This window comes from Pseudophryne corroboree, chromosome 11 (genome assembly GCF_028390025.1).
Source record: "Pseudophryne corroboree isolate aPseCor3 chromosome 11, aPseCor3.hap2, whole genome shotgun sequence".
In the NCBI taxonomy this organism is placed as follows: Eukaryota; Metazoa; Chordata; class Amphibia; order Anura; family Myobatrachidae; genus Pseudophryne; species Pseudophryne corroboree.
Genome location: NC_086454.1, coordinates 43,177,863 through 43,205,401, shown reverse-complemented (window position 1 = coordinate 43,205,401; position 27,539 = coordinate 43,177,863). Strand labels below are relative to the sequence as shown.

Genomic DNA, 27,539 nt, shown 5'->3' with positions numbered 1-27,539 from the left:
TCCTGTAGTGTGCGCTGTGCCTCCCCTCCCTTCTCTCCTGTAGTGTGCGCTGTGCCTCCCCTCCCTTCTCTCCTGTAGTGTGCACTGTGCCTCCCCTCCCTTCTCTTCTGTAGTGTGCGCTGCGCCTCCCCTCCCTTCTCTCCTGTAGTGTGCGCTGATTCTCCCCTCCCTTCTCTCCTGTAGTGTGCGCTGTGCCTCCCCTCCCCTCTCTTCTGTAGTGTACACTGCGCCTCTCCTCTCTTCTTTCCTGTAGTGTGCGCTGTGCCTCCCCTCCCTCCTCTCTTGTAGTGTGCGCTGTGCCTCCCCTCCCTCCTCTCTTGTAGTGTGCTCTGTGCCTCCCCTCCCTCCTCTGCTGTAGTGTATGCTGCTTCTCCCCTCCCTTCTCTCCTGCAGTGTGCGCTGTGCCTCCCCTCCCTTCTCTCCTGTAGTGTGCGCTGTGCCTCACCTCCCTCCTCTCCTGTAGTGTGCGCTGTGCCTCCCCTCCCTTCTCTCCTGTAGTGTGCGCTGTGCCTCCCCTCCCTTCTCTCCTGTAGTGTACGCTGCGCCTCCCCTCCCTCCTCTCCTGTAGTGGATGCTGCTTCTCCCCTCCCTTCTATCCTGTAGTGTGCGCTGTGCCTCCCCTCACTCCTCTCCTGTAGTGTGCTCTGTGCCTCCCCTCCCTTCTCTCCTGTAGTGTGCGCTGTGCCTCCCCTCACTCCTCTCCTGTAGTGTGCTCTGTGCCTCCCCTCCCTTCTCTCCTGTAGTGTGCGCTGTGCCTCCCCTCCCTTCTCTTCTGTAGTGGATGCTGCGCCTCCCCTCCCCTCCCTCCTGTAGTGTGCGCTGTGCCTCTCCTACCTCCTCTCCTGTAGTGTGCATTCCCTCCCTTCTCTCCTGTAGTGGATGCTGCTTCTCCCCTCCCTTCTCTCCTGTAGTGTGCGCTTTGCCCCCCCTCCCTTCTCTTCTGTAGTGTGCGCTGTGCCTCCCCTCACTCCTCTCCTGTAGTGGATGCTGCGCCTCCCCTCCCCTCCCTCCTGTAGTGTGCGCTGTGCCTCTCCTACCTCCTCTCCTGTAGTGTGCATTGTGCATCCCCTCCCTTCTCTCCTGTAGTGTGCGCTGTGCCCCCCCTCCCTTCTCTCCTGTAGTGTGCGCTGTGCCTTCCCTCCCTTCTCTCCTGTAGTGTGCGCTGTGCCCCCCCTCCCTTCTCTCCTGTAGTGTGCGCTGTGCCCCCCTCCCTTCTCTCCTGTAGTGTGCGCTGTGCCTTCCCTCCCTCCTCTCCTGTAGTGTGCATTGCGCATTGCCTCCCTTCTCTCCTGTAGTGTACGCTGCGCCTCCCCTCCCTTCTCTCCTGTAGTGGATGCTGCTTCTCCCCTCCCTTCTATCCTGTAGTGTGCGCTGCGCCTCCCCTTCCTCCTCTCCTGTAGTGTGCGCTGTGCCTTCCCTCCCTTCTATCCTGTAGTGTGCGCTGTGCCTCCCCTCCCTTCTATCCTGTAGTGTGCGCTGTGCCTCCCCTCCCTTCTATCCTGTAGTGTGCGCTGTGCCTCCCCTCCCTCCTCTCCTGTTGTGCGCTCATAGGGAATTTTGGGTGCAGGAGCCGGGTGCTGTGTGCACAGGAGAAGTCATGTATGTAAAAGAATAGTTGCTTCAGGGACACACAGACACACACACACACACACACACACACACACACACACACACACACACACCTTCTACCTGTTAACTGCCACTCAATTCAAAATCTCACTATTAAATAATAAATAAAAAAACAATATAAAAATATTTCAATGGCTTAGGTCTATTATATAATTCACAGTATACCGTCAGACATTATGGGGGGTATACAATTACCCACAGTCAATGACCAATTGATTAGTTAAATCAGGTTTTCCAACGTGATGGATTTCACAGATCAATTGGGGCTGTAGATTGCTAATGTATGGTAACAATCAGTTGATTTGCAGACTGTGAGGAGCCTTTCAAGACGGGAAGATCTGTATTTGCTGAAAATGATCTGGAAATCACTGAAAAATCTGTAATGTATGGTTGCAAATTGGTGGAGTGAGAATCTTTAAATCTGGGCAAAAAACTCAGAATCTGCAAATTGTTTATTTTTGTGATTGCTGATGTATGGGGGCCTGAAGATGCAAATTCAGGTGAAAGAGACACAAATAAAAATGCTTGGCACAAGCGGAGTCACACAGGACCTGGCGGATCCTTTGCGACCCGCGGCGTGCATAACATTATATTAAACTACTCCATAGACTTCCGGGTCTTTGGTTTGAAGGGGAGCCAGCAGAACGTGGGATGCGCTCACGTGACGTGTCGGGTGCTGACGCACGTCACGTGGGCGCTCCGTCGGGTGGGATAGATCTGTGTGAGGGGCGGAGGACCGTCTAGGTCCCAGTGGGAGCAGGGATGTACCCTGGACGAAGGGTTTTTAGTACGGGGTCACATGCTAGTCATCATGTGACCATAGAGTAACATTTTTGACCAATGGGATTGCTACCTTTGCCGATCACGTGACGAGACAAGTCACGTGATCGGCACTATCTTATGTTTCCTTCTGTTTTATCTGTCTAAATAGGAGAAAAAATAAGAATTTACTTACCGATAATTCTATTTCTCGTAGTCCGTAGTGGATGCTGGGGACTCCGTCAGGACCATGGGGTTTAGCGGCTCCGCAGGAGACAGGGCACAATAATAAAAGCTTTAGGATCAGGTGGTGTGCACTGGCTCCTCCCCCTATGACCCTCCTCCAAGCCTCAGTTAGGATACTGTGCCCGGACGAGCGTGCATAATAAGGAAGGATATTGAATCCCGGGTAAGACTCATACCAGCCACACCAATCACACCGTACAACCTGTGATCTGAACCCAGTTAACAGTATGATAACAACGAAGGAGCCTCTGAAAAGATGGCTCACAACAAGAATAACCCGATTTTTGTAACAATAACTATGTATAAGTATTGCAGACAATCCGCACTTGGGATGGGCGCCCAGCATCCACTACGGACTACGAGAAATAGAATTATCGGTAAGTAAATTCTTATTTTCTCTAACGTCCTAAGTGGATGCTGGGGACTCCGTCAGGACCATGGGGATTATACCAAAGCTCCCAAACGGGCGGGAGAGTGCGGATGACTCTGCAGCACCGAATGAGAGAACTCCAGGTCCTCCTCAGTCAGGGTGTGCCCCTGACCAAGTAGCAGCTCGGCAAAGTTGTAAAGCCGAGACCCCTCGGGCAGCCGCCCAAGATGAGCCCACTTCCTTGTGGAATGGGCTTTTACTGATTTTGGCTGTGGCAAGCCTGCCACAGAATGTGCAAGCTGAATTGTACTACAAATCCAGCGAGCAATCGTCTGCTTAGAAGCAGGAACACCCATCTTGTTGGGTGCATACAGGCTAAACAGCGAGTCAGATTTTCTGACTCAAGTCGTCCTGGAAACATATATTTTCAGGGCCCTGACAACGTCAAGTAACTTGGAGTCCTCCAAGTCCCTAGTAGCCGCAGGTACCACAATAGGTTGGTTCATGTGAAAAACAGAAAACACCTTAAGGAGAAATTGAGGACGAGTCCTCAATTCTGCCCTGTCAGAATGAAAAATTAAGTAAGGGCTTTTATATGATAAAGCCGCCCATTCTGACACACGCCTGGCTGAAGCCAGGGCTAATAGAATCTTCACCTTCCATGTGAAATATTTTAATTCCACAGTGGTGAGTGGATCAAACCAATGTGACTTTAGGAAACTCAAAACAACATTGAGATCCCAAGGTGCCACTGGGGGCACAAAAGGAGGCTGTATATGCAGTACCCCTTTTACAAACGTCTGAACTTCAGGCACTGAAGCCAGTTCTTTCTGGTAGAAATTTGACAGGGTCGAAATTTGAACCTTAATGGACCCTAATTTTAGGCCCATAGACAGTCCTGTTTTCAGGAAATGTAGGAAACGACCCAGTTGGAATTCCTCTGTAGGGACCTTCTTGGCCTCACACCACGCAACATATTTTCGCCAAATGCGGTGAAAATGTTTTGCGGTTACATCCTTCCTGGCTTCGACCAGGGTAGGGATGACTTCATCTGGAATGCCCTTTCAGGATCCGGCGTTCACCTGCCATGCCGTCAAACGCAGCCGCGGTAAGTCTTGGAACAGACAAGGCCCCTGCTGGAGCAGGTCCTTTCTTAAAGGTAGAGGCCACGGTTCTTCCGTGAGCATCTCTTGAAGTTCCGGGTACCAAGTCCTTCTTGACCCATCCGGAACCACGAGTATCGTTCTTACTCATCTCCTTCTTATGATTCTCAGTACTTTTGGTATGAGATGCATAGGAGGGAACACATACCCTGACTGGTACACCCACAGTGTTACCAGAGCGTCCACCGCTATTGCCTGAGGGTCCCTTGACCTGGCGCAATATTTGTCTAGTTTTTTGTTCAGGCGGGACGCCATCATGTCCACCTTTGGTTTTTCCCAACGGTTTACAATCATGTGGAAGACTTCCCGCTGAAGTCCCCACTCTCCCGGGTGGAGGTTATGCCTGCTGAGGAAGTTTGCTTCCCAGTTTTCCACTCCCGGAATTAACACTGCTGAGAGTGTTATCACATGATTTTTCGCCCAGCGAAGAATCCTTGCAGTTTCTGCCATTTCCCTCCTGCTTCATGTGCCGCCCTGTCTGTTTACGTGGGCGACTGCCGTGATGTTGTCCCACTGGATCAATACCGGCTGACCTTGAAGCAGAGGTCTTGCTAAGCTTAGAGCCTTGTAAATTGCCCTTAGCTCCAGTATATTTATGTGGAGAGAAGTCTCCAGACTTGATCACACTCCCTGGAAATTTTTTCCTTGTGTGACTGCTCCCCAGCCACTCAGGCTGGCATCCGTGGTCACCAGGACCCAGTCCTGAATGTCGAATCTGCGGCCCTTTCATAGATGAGCACTCTGCAGCCACCGCAGAAGAAAACACCCTTGTCCTTGGAGACAGGGTTATCCGCTGATGCATCTGAAGATGCGATCCGGACCATTTTCCCAGCAGATTCCACTGAAAGGTTCTTGCGTGAAATCTACCGAATGGGATCGCTTTGTAAGAAACCACCATTTTTCACAGGACCCTTGTGCAATGATGCACTGATACTTTTCCTGGTTTTAGGAGGTTCCTGACTAGCTCGGATAACTCCCTGGTCTTCTTCTCCGGGAGAAAACATCCTTTTCTGGACTGTGTCCAGAATCATTCCTAGGAACATTAGACGTGTCGTCGGAAAAAGCTGCGATTTTGGAATATTTAGAATCCACTCGTGCTGTCGTAGAACTACTTGAGATAGTGCTACTCCGACCGCCAACTGTTCTCTGGACCTTGCCCTTATCAGGAAAGCGTCCATATTTCTTTTAGGAAGAATCATCATTTCGGCCATTACCATGGTAAAGACCCGGGGTGCCGTGGACAATCCAAACGGCAGCGTCTGAACTGATAGTGACAGTTCTGTACCACGAACCTGAGATACCCTTGGTGAGAAGGGCAAAATTTGGACATGTAGGTAAGCGTCCCTGATATCCAGTGACACCATATCGTCCTGGTTCGCTATCACTGCTCTGAGTGACTCCATCTTGATTTGAACCCTTGTATGTAATTGTTCAAATCTTTTAGATCTCACCGAGCCGTTTGGCTTCAGTACCACAATATAGTGTGGAATAATACCCCTTCCCTTGTTGTAGGAGGGGTACTTTGATTATCACCTGCTGGGAATACAGCCTGTGAATTTTTTTCCAATACTGCCTCCCTGTCGGAGGGAGACGTTGGTAAAGCAGACTTCAGGAACTTGTGAGGGGAAGACGTCTCGAATTTCCAATGTACACCTGGGATACTACGTGTAGGATCCAGGAGTCCACTTGCGAGTGAGCCCACTGCGTGCTGAAACTCTTGAGATGACCCCCCACCGCACCTGAGTCCGCTTGTATGGCCCCAGCGTCATGCTGCGGACTTGGCAGAAGCTGTGGAGGACTTCTGTTCCTGGGAATGGGCTGCCTGCTGCAGTCTTCTTCCCTTTCCTCTAACCCTGGGCAGATATGACTGGCCTTTTGCCCTCCTGCCTTTATGGGTACGAAAGGACTGAGACTGAAAAGACTGTGTCCTTTTCTGCTGAGATGTGACTTGGGGTAACAAAAGTGGATTTTCCAGCTGTTGCCATGGCCACCAGGTCCGATGGACCGCCCCTTTATACGGCAATACTTCCATGTGCCGTCTGGAATCTGCATCACCTGACCACTGTCGTGTCTATAAACATCGTCTGGCAGATATGGACATCACATCTACTCTTGATGCCAGAATGCAAATATCCCTCTGCGCATCTCGCATATATAGAAATGCATCCTTAAAATGCTCTATAGTCAATAAAATATTGTTCCTGTCAAGGGTATCAATATTTTCAGTCAGGAAATCCGACCAAGCGCCCCCAGCGCTGCACATCCAGGCTGAGGCGATTGCTGGTCGTAGTATAACACCAGTATGTGTGTATATACTTTTTAGGATATTTTTCAGCTTCCTATCAGCTGGCTCTTTGAGGGCGGCCGTATCTGGAGACGGTAACGCCACTTGTTTTTATAAGCGTGTGAGCGCCTTATCCACCCTAAGGTGTGTTTCCCAACTCGCCCTCACTTCTGGCGGGAAAGGGTATACCTCCAATAATTTTCTATCGGAGGAAACCCACGTATCATCACACACTTTAATTTATCTGATTCAGGAAAAACTACAAGTAGATTATTCCCACCCTACATAATACCCTTATTTGTGGTACTTGTAGTATCAGAAATATGTAACACCTCCTTCATTGCCCTTAACATGTAACGTGTGGCCCTAAAGGAAAATACGTTTGTTTCTTCACCGTCGACACTGAAGTCAGTGTCCGTGTCTGTGTCGACCAACTGAGGTAAATGGGCGTTTTTACAAGCCCCTGACGGTGTCTGAGACGCCTGGACAGGTACTAATTTGTTTGCCGGCCGTCTCATGTCGTCAACCGACCTTGCATCGTGTTGACATTATCACGTAATTCCTAAATAAGCCATCCATTCCGGTGTCGACTCCCTAGAGAGTGACATCACCAATACAGGCAATTTGCTCCGCCTCCTCACCAACATCGTCCTCCTACATGTCGACACACACGTACCGACACACAGCACACACACAGGGAATGCTCTGATAGAGGACAGGACCCCACTAGCCCTTTGGGGAGACAGAGGGAGAGTTTGCCAGCACACACCAAAAACGCTATAATTATACAGGGACAACCCCTTATACAAGTGTTTTCCCTTACAGCATTTTCACATATGTAATCATATCGCCAAATAAGTGCCCCCCCTCTCTGTTTTAACCCTGTTTCTGTAGTGCTGTGCAGGGGAGAGCCTGGGACCCTTCCTCACAGCGGAGCTGAGCAGGAAAATGGCGCCGTGTGCTGAGGAGAATAGGCCCCGCCCCCTAAAACGGCAGGCTCTTCTCCCGGAGTTTGTGAGATCTGGCAGGGGTTAAATACATCCATATAGCCTCAAGGGCAATAATACATTGCTGCCCAGGGCGCCCCCCCCAGCGCCCTGCACCCTCAGTGACCGCTGGTATGAAGTGTGCTGACAACAATGGCGCACAGCTGCAGTGCTGTGCGCTACCTTATGAAGACTGAAAGTCTTCTGCCGCCTGTTTCTGGACCTCTGGACCTCTTCAACTTCGGCATCTGCAAGGGGGGTCGGCGGCACGGCTCCGGGACGAACCCCAGGGTGAGACCTGTGTTCCGACTCCCTCTGGAGCTAATGGTGTCCAGTAGCCTAAGAAGCAAATCCATCCTGCACGCAGGTGAGTTTACTTCTCTCCCCTAAGTCCCTCGTAGCAGTGAGCCTGTTGCCAGCAGGACTCACTGAAAATAAAAAACCTAACTTAAACTTTTATTCTAAGCAGCTCAGGAGAGCCACCTAGATTGCACCCTTCTCGGCCGGGCACAAAGATCTAACTGAGGCTTGGAGGAGGGTCATAGGGGGAGGAGCCAGTGCACACCACCTGATCCTAAAGCTTTTATTATTGTGCCCTGTCTCCTGCGGAGCCGCTAAACCCCATGGTCCTGACGGAGTCCCCAGCATCCACTTAGGACGTTAGAGAAATACTCGTTTTTTAAACATAATATAATTATAAAGTGATACTAAGTCTGCACTTTGGAATGAGAGTTTTTTACATTATTATTGTGGATGGTTTGCTCTTTGTGCATTAGTGTTAATCCAAACAGGTGATGCTAATCAGTTCATTAGGAAGGGTATAAATGGAGGACCCTATGCTCATAAAATTTATGCTCCTGAGGAAGCTGGATCTTACCAGTGAAACGCGTTGAGCCTATCCTGTCCATTGGGACTTGAGCCTAATTATCTGCCTGGATCCTGTTCTCCAAACCGGCCCGCTAAGCCGTGTCATTCCTCTGTACAATTTGGACGTTTCTCCCATCACTGGACCTTATCATCAAATCGGTCTACGCTACCCCTACAGCGACCAAAGGACTTGTTCCAACGCTGATGCATACCAACGTGGGGATCTGGTAATTATTTACCCATACAGTGAATGCATAAAGGGAAGTCGTCCTAGCCTTTAGGAATGGACAATTCTAACACAGGAGAACCTATGAAACTTTATCCAGACAAGATATATTGAAATTTTATCGCCACCTAGTGGCTATAGGAATTCCTTTCTTTTAGATCTGTTACAGATGTTATGTTAAATAAATTGTGACTTTTTTACACAGAGTAAACCATCCTTATTATCATTTTTATTATTATTATAGTATTAACACAAATTCTAACTGATTCATCTATTCAGCCAGCGCTGGTATAACATTTCTTAGGCTACTCAGGTTGTATGGTGTATTGAGGTTGGGTGTATGAGGACATGGGTGTGATACAATATCCCAGCGTTCGGGATGCCAGCAGTCACATGACGGACCCAGACATCCCAAAACCCGAGAATCCTGACAAGTTTGGGGGGTAAGTAGGCTAACCCTCCCTCCACCCTAACCCTCCTCTGGTGATGGCTAGGGTTAAATCTGGGGGGGTGGCAGCTAGGGCTAAATTTTGGGGAGGGGGGCTACGGCTTAGCACCCCCTTAGCACCTAATCCTATTCCCCCCTCCCCTAACCCTAATATCCCCACAGATACTTACCTTCGGGTTGTCAGCTGTCGGCGTCCCGACGCTGGTCTCCTGAGCGGTGTTGGGATTCCGGCATCGGTCACATGACTGCCAGCATCCCAACCGCCAGGATGCCAAACGCATTCCTATGGCACATCTGTATTTCTTACAGTAGACATTAGTATATGTATTGTAACACTGTAGGGGTGCAAGGTGCCTTTTCCTGGGGAATATGGCAGCACGCAGCAGTTTGAGGAACAACACAAGTCCAGTTTCTGGTACAACTGACCCCGGCCAGTTTTATTGAAACAGAAAATAAAACAAACCCCAAAATAAAAATACCTTGCCTGTCCGGCACTAACTAAACATAAGATATTCCTAACTGTCACTAAACAAAACACAGAGTTCTTCAGTACATACTGTATAGCTTACTTGCATCAGAAAGCGTGTCTCTCACACACAGATCCCTCAGCCTTCCCAGGCAGTCTGCCCATACTAATCAGGTTAGAAGCACTATATCACTCTTACACAGCTGAAACCCTGATTAGCCCTCTGTGAGGCCAAAGACCCGAACTGGGCCCAATGTCTAGAACTCGCCTTATCTCTCTCTCAGAGCCTTTACCCAGCTTTTACAGCAAACTGAAAAGGTTCAGACAAAACAAAAAGCATTTTTCCTAGAAGTTAACATTTTCTAAAACATGTAAGACAAGAACCTGGGACAAATATACCTGCCCTCAAACACTATCCCAGTGTTCTTGTCACATATCCCCCTCCCCTGTTTCGACCTAGGGGCCGGAACACTTGTAGCCCCCAAACAGAAGATGCGAGACAATGCATCTGCGTTGGCCAATTGTGTTCCCGGTCTATGTTCGACAGTAAACTTAAAGTCCTGCAACGCTAGAAACCATCTAGTTACACGAGCATTCTTGCCTCTATTTACATACATCCATTTTAAAGGGGCATGGTCTGTCACTAGTCTGAATTGTCTACCCAAGAGGTAATATCTCAAGGTATCTAGTGCCCACTTAATGGCCAAAGCCTCCTTTTCCTTTCATGCTCATTGAGTTTCCTACTCAAATAAATGATAGGGTGTTCGTCCCCATCTCTGGTTTGGGACAGCACAGCACCTATCCCTACCTCTGAGGCATCTGTCTGTACCACAAATTCTTTTGAAAAATCTGGTGTTATCAACACCGGTTGTGAACACAAAGCCACTTTTAACGCTTGGAACGCCTTTTCTGCATCAGGGTTCCATTTCACCACATTTGACTGCTTCCCTTTGGTAAGGTCTGACAACGGCACCGCTGTGGTCGCAAAATTAGGAATAAACCGTCTATAGTACCCAGTAATTCCCAAAAAAGCCCTTACCTGTTTTTTATTCACTGGACGAGGCCAGTTTTGAATAGCATCAACTTTATTCAATTGGGGCCTAATCAGACCTCTGCCTATGGTGAAGCCCAAGTATTTGACCTCCTCCATTGCGAGGCAGCACTTCTTTGGGTTAGCAGTTAACCCTGCCTCTCTGATTGAGTCCAGTACTGCTTGTACTTTAACCAAATGTGACCCCCAGTCTGTACTGTGAATTACCACATCATCCAAATAGGCAGCTGCATATTTTCTATGGGGCCTCAAAATTTTATCCATCGCCCGTTGAAAGGTTGCTGGAGCCCCATGCAACCCAAAGGGTAACATCTTATACTGGTACAGCCCCTCCGGAACCGAAAAGGCTGTTTTTTCTTTGGCGCTATCAGATAAAGGTATTTGCCAGTAACCTTTGGTCAGGTCCAATGTGGTGAGAAACCTGGCTGTTCCCAGCCTTTCTACAAGCTCATCCACACGGGGCATGGGGTATGCGTCAAACTTGGACACCTCATTTAACTTACGAAAGTCATTACAGAAGCGTATGCTACCGTCGGGCTTCGGGATGAGCACTATGGGACTGGACCACTCACTGTTAGACTCCTCTATGACTCCAAGTTCTAACATGGTTTTAACTTCCTTAGAAATAGCTTCTCGCTGAGCTTCAGGAATCCTATATGGCTTTAAATGAACCCTGACCCCTGGTTCTGTGACAATGTCATGTTTTATTATGGTCGTTCGGCCAGGCAGCTCTGAAAATACCTCCCTATTTTGGATGAGAAATTCTTTAACCTGATTGTTCTGATCAGCTGATAATGTCTCTGACACCTTCACTGCGGGAAGCAACCGGGGTGAAGACACCGAAGGGCAAGGCTCCGCTGACAGAGACAACCTATCTTTCCAGGGTTTGATTAAGTTAACATGGTAGATCTGTTCGGGTTTTCTCTTTCCCGGCTGGTATACTTTGTAATTAACCTCATTCACTTTTTCCCTAATCTCAAATGGACCCTGCCATTTAGCTAGGAATTTGCTTTCCACAGTGGGTACCAAAACAAGAACTCTATCTCCAGGAGCAAATTCCCGTATCTTGGCACTCCGGTTATAGACCCTCTGTTGAGCACTTTGGGCCTGTTCCATGTGCTCTCTGACAACAGGTACCACGGCTGCAATCCTATCCTGCATTTGTGTTACATGCTCAATAACGCTTCTATAAGGAGTGGGCTGTCCTTCCCACGTCTCTTTGGCAACATCCAACAGCCCTCTGGGGTGTCTACCATACAACAAATCAAATGGAGAAAACCCCGTAGAGGACTGAGGAACTTCTCTGATGGCCATTAACAAGTAGGGCAACAAACAATCCCAGTTTTTCCCATCTCTCTCAACAACCTTTTTTAACATACTTTTTAATGTTTTATTAAACCTTTCCACCAACCCGTCAGTTTGGGGATGGTAGATGGACGTCCTGAGGTGAGTGACCTTAAATAACTTGCACAATTCTTTCATGATCCTTGACATAAATGGAGTACCTTGGTCAGTCAAAATTTCTTTTGGTATTCCCACTCTACTAAATACCTGCACCAGCTCCCTAGCTATCGCCTTGGTTGTGATAGTGCGTAAAGGGACAGCCTCAGGATATCGAGTGGCATAGTCCATAATTACCAGGATATACTGATGGCCCCGAGCAGACTTTAACAAGGGCCCCACGAGATCCATGGCTATTCTGTCAAATGGGACCTCTATAATAGGCATGGGAACTAGTGGGCTCCTGAAATGGGGTCTAGGGGCATGATACTGGCATTCAGGACAGGAAGAACAATATTCAGACACTTCTTTATAAACCCCTGGCCAAAAGAACCTTTGTAAAACTCTTTCAGTGGTTTTTTCTGCCCCTAAATGTCCTGCGGTAACGTGACTATGAGCTAAATCTAGTACCGTTCTCCGATAAGGCTGGGGAACTACCAGCTGTTCCACCACATCCTCACCCCTTTTGACAATGTGGTACAAGAGCTCATTACAGATGGCCATGTGGGAATACGTAACCCTGTCACCTGGTACCACAGGTTCCCCATTAACAATCTTAACATTCTCTCTAGCCTTTATTAAGGTAGGATCCTTTAACTGTTCAGACGCAAACAGATCCTTCTTTACCTCCAGGTCAGGCACGCTTTCAGTTCTAACTACTATGTCTCTGTTCCCGGCAAGAGGGTCCTCACTGGACTCCCCATCTGTCACTTCCCCAGCCAAACTAGCAAAAGGCAAAGGGCCAGAAAGTTCCGAAGACCCACGTACATCCATAAAATCACCGGTATTATCATCAACTGGCTTTTTACTTCTCACATCTGTTGATAACCGTGATTCCCACAGTTTCCAAAAATGAGGAAAATCCCTCCCTATTATGGCCTCATGCACCAAGGTAGGGACCAGTCCCACTTTAACCATTGCTGACCCACAACAAGTTTCTATATTCACCTCAGCAGTGGCATAATATTGGGTATCCCCATGTATGCAAGTTACCCCAATAGGTATTTGCTGGACCTTTAAGGGGTTCACTAACCCAGCTTTCACGAGGGTAACTAAACTTCCTGAATCTAGCAAGGCCTCTACCCGGTTACCTTCTAAGAACACATCACACATTTGTTTTTCCAGCTCAGGTGAAGGTACCACAGTACAGGCTAACCTAGCAAAGAAAGACATTCTGCGACATTCAAAGGCAGCATCACATTGCATGGGTTCTTGCGTGACTGGGCAATTGGCAATAACATGACCTGGCATACCACACCTAAAACATTTAACCACACGATTATCAACCCATTTGGGCAGCATAGACCGTTCTAGCCCCATTGGCCTGTTTCCAGGGCCAGTGTTTACAGTCTCTCCAGCCTTGCGTTCTCTTAACCGCCCAGCAACGTTTTCCCACGGAACAGTCTTACCAGTCTTTACTGAAGGGCGCTGTCGAGGATCTATGGGTTGCTGGGTGGTCATCAGTAGTTCCTCTGCTGCCAAATACCTCTCTACCATGTCCACTAATTGGTCAGCAGTACCCGGGTTTCCATGGCTCACCCACTTGCGCAGGACCATGGGCAAAGATCTCAAGTAGCGGTCCATGACGACTCTTTCCACCATCTGGGGACCAGTTAATGTCTCTGGCTGCAGCCATTTTTTTGTTAGCTGAATAAGGTCGTGCATCTGGGAGCGCGGAGGCTTCTCCATGGCGTACAGCCAACGGTGCACCCGTTGTGCTCGTACTGACAGCGTGACTCCCAGGCGGGTCAGGATCTCAGTCTTTAGTTTATCATAGTCCCGAGCCTCAGCAGGGCTTAAATCAAAGTAAGCTTTTTGGGGCTCACCTGACAGGAAAGGTGCCAGCAGACTGGCCCACTGTGCTTTCGGCCAGTTCTCACGCTCGGCAGTCCTTTCAAACGTGGTCAGATAGGCCTCCACATCATCAGCCTCTGTCATTTTCTGCAGGAAGTGACTGGCTCGTATAGAACTAGAGCTGGTTGGAGCACTGACGGCCACATCTCCAACCCGAGCTGCAAGTCTCTGCACCACTTCTGCTAAGGCCTCTCTATCCTGACGCTGTTGCCTGTAAAGTTCATCAACAACTGCCTGCTGTTGTCTCTTATTTTCCTCCATTGCCACCTGCTGCTGTCTTATATTTTCCTCCATTGCCACGTGCTGCTGTCTGTTGGCCTCCTGCTGTAGTCTCCAATTTTCCTCCATTGCCACCTGCTGCTGTCGGTTGGCCTCCTGCTGAGCCGCTGTAGCTTGCAGCAAGGCTTTAAGCAGATCCTCCATGTCAACAGATTTTTCAGGCGGCTTTGCAGCTGCTTTCACCCAGGACATATATCAAACCCTCAGGGGTGAGTCTCAGTAACTTCACACTGGGCTGTATCTGCATAAACCACCGTTTTCTGCAGGCCTCACAAAGCTGCTGCTTTCACTTATGCGCAGAACGGCCTGCTCGCATTCTCCACCAAGTTGTAACACTGTAGGGGTGCAAGGTGCCTTTTCCTGGGGAATATGGCAGCACGCAGCAGTTTGAGGAACAACACAAGTCCAGTTTCTGGTACAACTGACCCCGGCCAGTTTTATTGAAACAGAAAATAAAACAAACCCCAAAATAAAAATACCTTGCCTGTCCGGCACTAACTAAACATAAGATGTTCCTAACTGTCACTAAACAAAACACAGAGTTCTTCAGTACATACTGTATAGCTTACTTGCATCAGAAAGCGTGTCTCTCACACACAGATCCTGCAGCCTTCCCAGGCAGTCTGCCCATACTAATCAGGTTAGAAGCACTATATCACTCTTACACAGCTGAAACCCTGATTAGCCCTCTGTGAGGCCAAAGACCCGAACTGGGCCCAATGTCTAGAACTCGCCTTATCTCTCTCTCAGAGCCTTTACCCAGCTTTTACAGCAAACTGAAAAGGTTCAGACAAAACAAAAAGCATTTTTCCTAGAAGTTAACATTTTCTAAAACATGTAAGACAAGAACCTGGGACAAATATACCTGCCCTCAAACACTATCCCAGTGTTCTTGTCACAGTATTTAATCTATTGCACCCATCTAAAATATTCCAGCTAGTAAGATTATGACATCACAATAAAATAAATACAAACAGAAATGAGAAGTTAAATAATACTGAGGAAATATGAGAGAAATATCAAGTGAGAATCATTTACCTGTGAGACACAGATCATATTGTATCTGTCGGACGGTCTTAGTGGCCGCATGTGTCACCTCGCACCGGATGGACGTGTTACGGTCACTTAGCTCAGGAGTAAATCTCAGGGTGCTAGAACAAGTGTATAAACTGTCTTCCCCAATCCGCAGATCTGATGATGTCACAGCGCTATTGGGAAACGTGCTAAATCCTTTATACCATCGCACTAGAATGTCTTTTGGTGAGAAGCCAGATATCGTTGTTGTAAGTGAGGCTTCCTTCCCCGCTTCAGGCTTCGCCGGTTGGACAATAATATCCGATAATGAGGGTGGAATATCTACAATAAAAAATATAAATATGTCAGATCCCCAGTGATCAGCTGTAGAAATACATATCACAGACACCTCCAAACAGGGGCGGATTGGAAACAAAAAGCGGCCCTGGAAAAAATTTGTACTAGTGGCCCCACTTGGGCAGCACCAGAGGTGTATGGTCTAGCCATGGGCCATGGCAGCTGCACCCTCCCCCCAAGACTTTCCAGATAGTGGGTGTCCAGCATCAAGGGGAAGTTAAAAGGAAATAGAATTAAATATCATGAGCACATTATACGATACACCTTCAGAATTTAGGAAACTGTATAATTCTTTAGAAAGATATATTTTCTTGCTTATTACACCAACCGTATCCCAATCACTATTCACTCAATCTTATATGTCAGCCAAGCAGGCAGACAGAGCATACACTAGTTCATCTGCAATCACAGGCTAAGTGGCAAAGAAATTTTCATATATGCAGATTGTTTGGCATCTTATTCATTATGTCTATAAATAGGACCACATGTCCTCAAACAAAACAGGCCCCACGGGTGCGTCGGCCCACCGGGAATCTTCCCTGTAAACCCTATGGCCAATCCGCCTCTGCCTCCAAATGTTCCTCACTATAATTATTATTATTTTTATTAAAATTAACTTTCAGTTATAAGACGCCACAAAATGTATGCAGTGTGTTACAGGGTAAATATATAAAACAGCAGTAGAGTATCAGAGTATAAATACAATGCACAATGGCAGACATCAGTACCAAACACACTGATATTTGCTATTATTTGATGTTGACATTATTATTAAGGCTATTTTTTAATGTATGCTTTATTATTGGTGCTATTTTTAGATGTACAGCCCGCTGTGACCACTGGGCTGAACGCTGCCTGCTGCCACTGATTGCTGCCTCTGACTGCTGGGCTGAACGCTGCCTACTGTCACTGACCACTGGGCTGAACACTGCCTACTGCCACTGACCGCTACCTCTGACTGCTGGGCTGAACATTACCTACTGCCACTGACTGCTGTCTGACTGCTGGGCTGAACACTGCCTACTGCTACTGACTGCTGGGCTGAACACTGCCTACTGCCACTGACCGCTGCCTCTGACTGCTTGGCTGAACATTGCCTACTGCCACTGACCGCTGCCTCTGACTGCTTGGCTGAACATTGCCTACTGCCACTGACTGCTGTCTGACTTGCTGGGCTGAACACTGCCTACTGCCTCTGACTGCTGGGCTGAACACTGCCTACTGCCACTGACCGCTGTCTGACTGCTGGGCTGAACACTGTTGATGACTAGATGAGACTGATTCAGTCAATTTAGGATAATTATTCATCCCTAATCTGAGACCCCATAATTACCTTCCATAGTAATATCTATATTATATCGGGAAATTGATAATTAGCGCAAAATCACAGAATGCTGAGGCTCTGCTATTTACAGTATATATGTCCCCAGTGGCTGCTCCTCTCTGCAGCCACTGGGACTATACATTGGGGACAGGCTGAAATGACCTGTGGGTGCTCCCCTCTGTAGCTGTTGGGTCTGTATATTGGGGTCAGGCTGGATTGACCGGTGGCTGCTCCTCTCTGCAGCCTCTGGGTCTATACACTGTGGGCAGGCTGGATTGAACGGCGGCTGCCCCCTCTGCAGCCTCCGGGTCTATACACTGTGGGCAGGCTGGATTGAACAGCGGCTGCCCCTCTCTGCAGCCACTGGGACTATACATTGGGGACAGGCTGAATTAACCTATGGGTGCTCCTCTCTGTAGCTGTTGGATCTGTACAGTGTGGTCAGGCTGGATTGACCGGTGGCTACTCCTCTCTGCAGCCTCTGGGTCTATACACTGTGGGCAGGCTGGATTGAACGGCGGCTGCCCCCTCTGCAGCCTCCGGGTCTATACACTGTGGGCAGGCTGGATTGAACAGCGGCTGCCCCTCTCTGCAGCCACTGGGACTATACATTGGGGACAGGCTGAATTAACCTATGGGTGCTCCTCTCTGTAGCTGTTGGGTCTGTACAGTGTGGTCAGGCTGGATTGACCGGTGGCTGCTCATCTCTGCAGCCTCCGGGTCTGTACAGTGTGGTCAGGCTGGATTGACCTGTGGGTGCTCTTCTCTGCAGCCTCCGGGTCTATACACTGTGGGCAGGCTGGATTGAACGGTGGCTGCCCCTCTCTGCAGCCACTGGGTCTGTATATTGGTGTCAGGCTGGATTGACCAGCGGCTGCTCCTCTCTGCAGCTGCTGGGTCTGTACACTATGGGTCAGCTGAATTGACCAGTGGGTGCTACTTTCTGCAGCTGTTGGGTCTGTATACTGAGGTCAGACTGGGCTGATCAATGGTTGCGTCTCTCAGCAGCTGCTGGGGCTATACACTGGGGTCAGGCTGAATTGACCGGCAGCTGCCCCTCTCAGCAGCCACCAGGTGGGGGTGCCACTGAGCTGCCCAAGTACGGGGGGAGGAAATAAAGGTGCAGATGGGCCAGGAGGTCTTTCTGGGATTGCCAGCTGCTGGAAGATTATGGCAGGGAAAGCCAAGCTTGGCATGGTCGCATCTGACGCTGGATCCTGTGCCAGCCATAGGCTAGGGCAAGTGTTAACGGTGAAAGCGATGGGGCGCCAATGGTGGAGTGTTTGGAGCCACTGATGTTGTTGCACTCTCCACGGGCACTGAAAGCGGGCATCTCGGCATTTGTATATTATTGCCGCTGCTGCTAAAAAGTTGCTACCACGGCTGTAACTGCGCCCATCTCTGAATAAGGACCAAAGTTGTTATGGAACTTCTGCGCAGTATGCTTACATCATGAACTGAAGTGTATGTCTGGAATAAACATTGGGAAAAGGACCATCAAACTCTTCTGATAGACATTATTATTTTATTTTTAACAATTACTTATATAGTGCCAGCATATTTCACTGTGTGTTACAATTGGGACTAAAACAGTCAAAAGACAAAACCAGAGAAAAAGGTCAGAGGCCCTGCTCGCCAGTTTACAATCTATAGGCCTTATAGGGAGTTACTTCAAATAAAGGCTGGTTTCAAATAAAAAATACACCCCTTTAGGTGCCATGTCCATATATTTTATCTTATATATCTCCTATATATTTGCCTTAATCTGTGACTCTGTGCCCGTAACGCTGGGCGGAGTCACAGAGCTGGGCGGAGTCATCTGCATCTGCTGCAGGGAGCTACCCCATACCCAGCGCCAGCAGCAGTCAGGTGCAAGACCCTACCTTACAGTATAGGAGGTGAGGATGGCCACTAGCTGCCGGCTGCTGTGCCTGTCCTCCCCCCCCCAATCACCTGTGACAGCGGGCTGTGTACTGTGCAGTGCGGGTCCCGAAAAGGGGGCGGAGCTACGGTGTCACGAAGGGGAGGAGCTACACGGAATAGAGGGGCGGAGCTACACGGGACCAGACAGCTGAACAGTGGTGGAATCAGCATTGCAGTGACGACCAGCCAGACTTGGTAAGTGGAGGGTGAGAGAGAAATGTGTGTGCGTGTGTGTATATAGTGTGTGTGTGTGTGTGTGTGTGTGTGTGTGTGTGTGTGTATATATATGGTGGGGTGTGTGTGTTTGTATATATGTGTGAATTGTGTGTGTGTGAGGTATGTCTGTGTGTGCGCACTTTATGGACGCCACTGCTGGGGGGGCCATTACATGCAAGGACGCTACTAATATAGGGGGGGCATTACGTATAAGGACGCTACTACTATAGGGGGGGGCATTACGTATAAGGACGCTACTAATATAGGGGGGGCATTACGTATAAGGACGCTACTACTATAGGGGGGGCATTACGTATAAGGACGCTACTACTATAGGGGGGGCATTACGTATAAGGACGCTACTACTATGGGGGGGGGCATTACGTATAAGGACGCTACTACTATGGGGGGGCATTACGTATAAGGATGCTACTACTATAGGGGGGGGGCATTACGTATAAGGACGCTACTACTATAGGGGGGCATTACGTATAAGGAGACTACTAATACTGGGGGGCATTACATATAAGGACGCTACTACTGGGAGGGCATTACATGTAAGGATGCTACTACTACTGGGGGGGCATTATGTATAAGGACGGTACTACTACTGGGGGCACATTATGTATAAGGATGCTACTACTACAGGGGTGGCATTACGTATAAGGACGCTACTATTACTGTTGGGAGGCATTACATATAACTGCTACTACTACTGGGGGGCATTACGTATAAGGACGCTACTACTACGGGTGGGGCATTACGTATAAGGATGCTACTATTATTGTTGTGGGGCATTACATATAACTGCTACTACTACTGGGGGGGCATTATGTATAAGGACACTACTACTATTGGGGGGGCATTATGTATAAGGACGCTACTACTACTGGGGGGCATTACGTATAAGGACGCTACTACTACGGGTGGGGCATTACGTATAAGGATGCTACTATTACTGTTGGGGAGCATTACATATAACTGCTACTACTAATGGGGGGGCATTATGTATAAGGACACTACTACTATTGGGGGGGCATTACGTATATGGACGCTACTACTACGGGTGGGGCATTACGTATAAGGACGCTACTACTACGGGTGGGGCATTACGTATAAGATGAATAAGATTGTGCTACATTGTGGCGTAATTTTAAATGGGGGTACTATTGTGTGGCCATGCCCCTTAGTTGTGAGACCACACCACTTTTCCCGATGCACAACAAAGGAATATGGGAGGGCGCAAAATTCATAGTTTGCAGGGGGGCGCCGAACACCCTAGCACCGGCACAGGCCACCAGTAGCAAAAGTACACCACGGCCACTGACACTATCTGCAGGGAGGGGAACAGCGCTGATATGGAGGGTACTTGCAGCCAGCGAGTTGCCGCCCGCAGCTCCTCTCCCACCTACACACCATACCTGCCGCCTGACACCCACACCCCAGGGAGAGGGCTCTAGCTCAGGCACCGCTAGATCAGCATCTGCAGCATACACACAAGGGCTGCCATGCTCAGCGGCAAGCGGTGCGGAGCATGTGCAGCGGGACAGCGCCAGGACGGGACACGCACTAATCAACATTGCTGCTGGGCCGGAGCTCCCTCCGTCTGCAGCCTAAGGACGCGCGCCGCACCTCTCCAGGGAAACACCGTGCCTGCCCGCCCACAGGGCTCCGAACGCTTACCTATGCTCCGCGATCACAGCAGCTGACGCTGCCATGCAGGATGGAGGAATGACGCCCGTCAGACGGGGCGGACAGTGTGCGGCGGAACGGGGCCAGGAAGGAATGCTGACCACGACCCATTGCTGCTGGGTCTGAGCTCCCTCCCTCTGCAGTCACCATCTCACAGCAGCAGCCTGGAGGTTAGTGGCCACCACGACCCGCACATCCTTACCTCACACATACCTCACACATACCTCACATATACCTCACATACCTTACACATGACAGCAAAGGTACACACACTGTGACATCACACCTGTAGCCCACCCCTATATCTGCTAAGTACTCCCCGTCACTATGCCCTGTCACCCTCATCCTGCTCTCTAACTGCCTGTCTGTGTACTGGCCTTCACCCCTCTCACACCATCACCAACCCTCACTAACTACCACAGAGACTATGTGCACTGATATCTGCCCCTCCACCACCTGCAGCGCCCCTGGACCCCTCCCCATCCCCCGCAAACCCCCGTACCTGCCCCTCCACCACCCGTGGCACCCCCACCCACTGCGCCTTCGGACCCCCTACCCCACCCGCAGTGTCTTCCAAACCCCTCCCCCATCTGCAGCGTCTTCCAAACCCCTCCCCCATCTGCAGCAGCCCCTCCCCCATCCGCTGCACCCCCGGACCCATCCCCTGCACCACCACCCCTCCAGCAACCGCAACACTTTCGGTCCCACTACCCCACCCGCAGCACTCACCCCACCACCAACCACTCCACCTGCGGACCCCCTACACCACCTGCTCCTCCACCACCTACAGCCCCTCCCGATCCACCGCACCCTCACCCCCCTCCCTCCCTCCCCCACCCGCAGCGCCTCCAGGCAACACCTGCACCCTTCTCCACCAGCAGCGCCTCCGGAACCCCTCCCCCATCCGCAACAGCCCCTCACCCGCCTCCCCCACCCACAGCACCCCCACCCCTCCCGCATCCCCTGACCCCCTCCCCATCCGCTGAACCCCCGCACTCACCCCTCCCCCATCCGCTGCACCCACTGACCCATCCCCTACACCCCCACCTCTCCAGCAACCGCAACACCTTCGGACCCACTACCCCACCCTCAGCACCCACCCCTCCACCACCCACTGCACCTCCGGACCTCCTACATCACCCGCTCCTCCACCACCTGCAGCCCCGCCCCATCCACCGCACCCCCACCCGCAGCGCCTCCAGGCCCCCTACCTCACCCGCAACACCTGCACCCTTCAACCCTGCAGCGCCTCCGGAACCCCTCCCTCATCCGCAACAGCCCCTCACCCGCCTCTCCCCCACCCACAGCACCTCACCTCTCCCACACTCCCGGACCACCTCCACCATCCGCTGCACCCCCGCACCCACCCCCTATCCCACCCGCGCACACACCCCTCCACCACCTGCAGCACCTCCAGACCCCCTCCCCCATCCACCGCAAATCCACACACCTGTCCCTCCACCACCCGTGGCACCCCCACCCACAGCGCCTACGGACCCCACATCTCAACACACACGGACCCTCCCTCCTCCGGACCCCTAACCCCATTCACTGCACCCCCCCCTCTCCCACCCGCAACGCCTCCACACCTCCTACCCACCCGCCACACCTTTTCCCACCCGCAGTACCTCTGGAACCCCTCCCCCATCCAGCCCAGCATCTGCCCCTCTCCCACCTGCCCCTCCCACACACACAACGCCCCCCCGGCCCCCTCCCCCGGTACCCACCCGCGGCGCCTCCAGACCCCCTATGCCACCCGCCCCTCCACCACCTACATCACCTCCGGACCCCCTCCCCCATCCGCCACACCCCGCATCTGGCTCTCCCCCGCCCGCTGCACCTTTGGATCCCCTACCCCACCCACGCAGCAGGCCCTTCCCAATCCGCATCGCCTACACCATTCGCAACAGCACCGCACCCGCCACTTCCCCACCCACGTTACCCCCGCATCCACCCCTCCCCCACCCACCGCGCCCCCTGGACACCTCCCCCATCCACTGCACACCCGCACCCACCCCTTCCCCATCTGCAGCGCCTTCGGAACCCCTCCTCGATCCGCAACAGCCCTGCAGCTGCCATCCCCCACCTGCGACACCCCTGCTCCTACCCCACCCACAGCGCCTTCATACCCCCTCCCCCATCCGCGGTCCCCACTCCCCAAACCCCTTCCTGTTGCAAGGGACTACGCCCCCTTCACCATCGGAAGGCCTTTCATTGTGCAATATTCAAACACTAACAAAACTAGGAATGCAGGGAATACTCCATATATTGAACCCCAGGAAAGGCGTGCAGGGGTTAAAGGAGCGTAGCCCCTTCCGACGGTGTGAAGAGCGCCCGTAGGGCGCGATGAAGCACCTAGTATAAAAATCATTGGTCTGTTTGTTTGTCTATCCGGTTATGCATTCGGACACCCCTGCACCAATTGAGATGAAACCAATGCAAGGTGTTTCAGTTGTATCCTGGCCAAGTTTTAAAGGGCTTAGGGTCCCAGTCGGACCTCCTGTTGATGTACGATGGGCAGAACTTTGACCCAGGGAGCCTGTTCTGGCCCTGCTACTGGATAGATTTAGAAGAAAACGTCACAGAATGGTAACATTGGATCCCAATAGGCATACTAGGGGGTTGGGGTACCAGTTGGACCTCCCGTTGCTGTACGCTGGCCAGAACTTTGACCCGGGAAGCCTGTTCTGGGCCTGCCACTGGATGGATTTGGAAAAAAACTTCACAGGTTGGTAACATTGGATCCCAGAAGACATATTAGGGGGATGAGGTCCCAGTTGTTGTACCCTAGGCAGAACTTTGACTCAGGGAGCCTGTTTTGGACCTTCCACTGGATGGGTTTTGAGGAAAACTTCACAGAGTGGTAACATTGGATCTCAGAAGACATACTAGGGAGTTGGGGTCCCAGTCGGACTTCCCGTTGTTGTACACTGAGCAGCCACCTCATGGGTGTGGTGGAAGAGCTGCTAAGCTACTAATTATTTTTAATATGCTGACCGTTACATCCAACTCATTGATAACTTACAACGCCGGGTACTTCAGCTGGTAGTTTCTAAAGTATAAATGCTCCAATTATTAAATATATACTATTGAGCACAGTAATACATAGCGTTTCCCACACACAGTGTAAGAAAGCGACCATAAAAGATGGTTCCTTACCTGGGAGAGTTACATGGATCTCGTTCCTGACTGCTTCTGCAAAATCCTTGTGTTTCACACTGCAAATGTAGACCTTCCTGGAGTCCTGAGCTGTGGGAGTTATAGTCATTGTACAGTGTATTGTATCCTTCTCCTCAGTGACTTGTGCGGTTGTTCTCCGGTGTTTGCCCAGCAGCTTATTATCCTCTAGCCAGTCCACCGTTACGTCATCACGCTTACAGCCAGTCACCTCGCAGCAGAGAGTCAGAGGCTGCCCATAGCTAGGCTTATCGGGAACACAGATGATTTTACTAAGTGTGGGGAGCCCTGAGAAGTGAGAAAGCATTAGCTCAGTACATAATTACATTTGTTAACCAACAGAAATTGAACGCTCCTGTGATGTAGGTGATTTACTTGCTGTTCATGGCAGTTATTATCTACAACATTTCCCACATAGGCATAACATCTATCTTTGTACCAGTTTTCCTTGGTGTTGCCACCCTTATAATCTCCTTAGAAGTACTCATTACAGTGATTATGTAAGGCGGATGTATCCATGTATATTTTCAGTGTTCCTCATGGTGGCTGTAGGGGAATTCAGGTTACACTTCTGACAAAGGAGGTTATTCAGGTTCGCTAACAGACCAAAAAATAGGATTTTGATAACCTACCGGTAAATCCTTTTCTCCTAGTCCGTAGAGGATGCTGGGGACGACATCAAGACCATGGGGTATAGACGGGATCCGCAGGCGACATGGGCACTCTAAAGACTTTTTATTGGGTGTGAACTGGCTCCTCCCTCTATGCCCCTCCTCCAGACCTCAGTTGTAGGAACTGTGCCCAGAGAGACTGACATTTCGAGGAAAGGAATTACTTAACTAGTGGTGAGATATCTACCAACTCACACCCTCAACCATGCCGCACACATGGCATTCAACATAACACACGCCAACAGGCATGAACCAATTGCAGCAACATGCTGAAACCAAGATAACACAACTTGTGTAACTCTAATAACTAAACTGCAGGTAAAGTACGCACTGGGACGGGCGCCCAGCATCCTCTACGGACTAGGAGAAAAGGATTTACCGGTAGGTTATCAAAATCCCATTTTCTCATACATCCTAGAGGATGCTGGGGACAACATCAAGACCATGGGGTCTATACCAAAGCTCCAGTATGGGCGGGAGATAGCAGATGACCCTGCAGCACCGATTGACCAAACTTGGAGGTCCTCATCGGCCAAAGTGTCAAACTTGTAGAACTTAGCAAATGTGTTTGACCCTGACCAAGTAGCTGCTCGGCAAAGTTGTACTGCAGAGACCCCCTGGGCAGCCGCCCAGGATGAGCCCACCCTCCTAGTGGAGTGGGCCTTTACCGACTTCGGTAACGGCAATCCAGCCGTAGTATGAGCTTGCTGAATCGTATTTCTAATCCAACGTGCAATAGTCTGCTTGGAAGCAGGACAGCCAATCTTGTTGTGATCATACAGGACAAATAGAGTCACACGCCGCGCTGTGGGTACAAAGTATGCACAGCGCACGCACACACAATTGATAACCTTTAAACCTTGTTAGTGATACAATGCAATGATATGATTACACTTTAAACCCTTAGCAGCAACTTACTGCAACGATGTTATACCTTAAACCTTAAGTAGCGCTGACGGTATAAAGTACCCGCAGTGCGTACACCTTATCAATGCTTATAAAACTTATACAGTTAAATATGCTTTTAAACCCTTGCAGGAAAGTGAGGCCACAACACCGATTTGTAGTTGAAACCACAGGGTTCTAAGGCCACCGTGGATTATTTCAAAAGGTAAAACAGTACAAATCATACACTACAGGCTAACAAGGTAAATCTAAAACAGAGTAATGGCTACAGAGAATGTACATACATGAGAATGTTCGCAAGCGCAACCCGGCCGGTCCTCCGCTTGTCAGGTAGAAAGCGTTCAGAGTCTTCTGACCGGCCAGGCAACAATGGGCTTTTTATACACAACTTACATACACATACAATGGTCACTGTAATCTCATTGTCCGTTGGACACAGATGTGTCTTTTCATTACAGGAGAGGTCATAGGTTGATTTGAAAAGATGGGCGATGTCTTTCCCCAACTGCTCTGGTGGGTGGTATCCACTGGATTCCCGCCGCATACATAATATACAGTAAATACAGTTAATATCTATATTCTACTTCTGCACATAACTATACGCTGGAACATGCGATCTTTCTCTAACCAACTCCGGAATGTTACCCTTAAAATACCCTACAGCTGGATACTAGATATCACCTTCTAACCTTTATCTGACCCTTCCTATCATGCAAAGGCGAATCCCTTAGTCCTGGAACTGTTTAAACTGTAGATACTCGCTAATGTGGTGTAGGGGAACTATGGGTACAAAATGCACTATTTGGGTTAAATATGTCATGTTCTAATAACCCTCTACGCGCTCACAAACTCCGCCGTAAATACCCATACCACGCGCATGATCGCAGGAGCGATCCTATGCAAATTGCGGATATGTGCACGCACGGCGGACTGAGTGCACGAGCAGCGGGCATGTGCATGGGGTTAGTACAGGGTATATGCATTACAATATTTTTCGACTTTGACAGTCCACCCTTTGGCAGTCAACAATAACTGCCACTATCTAAACATTAAACAGAAAAATATACAATACAATATCTAAAGACGGTTGGATAAAAAAAATATACAATACATTATGCACAGATGATTGGATGGTAGGAGGAGAGGTGTAGGCGGGAAATTTATGACCTAGTGGGATAGTAAAAGCATGTATGTATGAAATCCATGTCTGAGGGGCATGTATAATCGTGCCGTATATGTTCTAGATAAGCTTCGAGGTATTGCGAAGTATACATTAAATCCTTCTCATCCCGTATTAAGGGTCTGTAAGTGGGCCAACAAACACTACCGAGCTCTTTTCGGCTTCTTGTTCCAACAAATGGGGTGCACATTTAGTTGATGATACATGGAGGGGGAACACATGTGAATGCTAATATGTGGGTATCACCTGTCGACTATGTGTGTCACTATCTGAAGGTTGTAGAGATGAAGATAAGAAACATATCAAAAGTACATTTACATAACATTTGTGTAATCATTCTTGGGTGTTGATTGAAGTCTTCTCCGGATGGGTGTATTTTTGCTGAATGTTGTCATTCGAAGTCTTTTCCAGATGGATGTATTTTTGCTTGAGGGAAAATAAAGGAGAAACGGGTGAAAGAAACGGACCGTGGAATCACGTCTTATCACAACATTGTCTCTATTGATGGGTCATAAATTAAATCAGTTAATGTAACAATGCCCCCGCTCCTCAAACTCATCACTTTGGTACCGCGCTTGCGCCGCGTTAAAATTCAAACACACCTAAATATCAAACCAATCATTATGACAACTCCCAGGATACAAAGGAGAAACTTTCCTACACTCACGATAACATTTTGAGCCCATTCTCCTGCACCTGAGAACCAATTGCGTGGGTTCAACCATGAGACCCAGCCGGTCAGTTCATTACTCACAGCAGTAAGGGTAAGGTTGTGTCTCTTCCGGAACTCCCACTTCAACTGCAAGATATCGTCCATCTTTTGATCTATGACCTCGGTTGGGTCATCAGTGCTGTTTGTAATGTACGTGCAGCACTTCACACCATACTGAGTTGCCAAAGTGACACAGTACCCGCCTGTCACCGCTGTGATATAATTGAGAACCATCCTGT

At 49.6% G+C, this 27,539-nt stretch overlaps 1 gene segment (V, D, J or C); it reads right to left on the bottom strand.

Moving 5' to 3' along the window:
* The window catches only part of LOC134968633 (Ig heavy chain C region-like), a 41,726-nt gene extending 17,407 nt beyond the window's left edge, over positions 1-24,319 (bottom strand). The window contains 3 exon segments of the C gene segment in view: positions 15,167-15,484; positions 23,814-24,119; positions 24,271-24,319. Of these exon segments, the coding sequence occupies positions 15,167-15,484; positions 23,814-24,119; positions 24,271-24,319 (673 nt within the window).
* Positions 24,320-27,539: the final 3,220 nt, after the last annotated feature.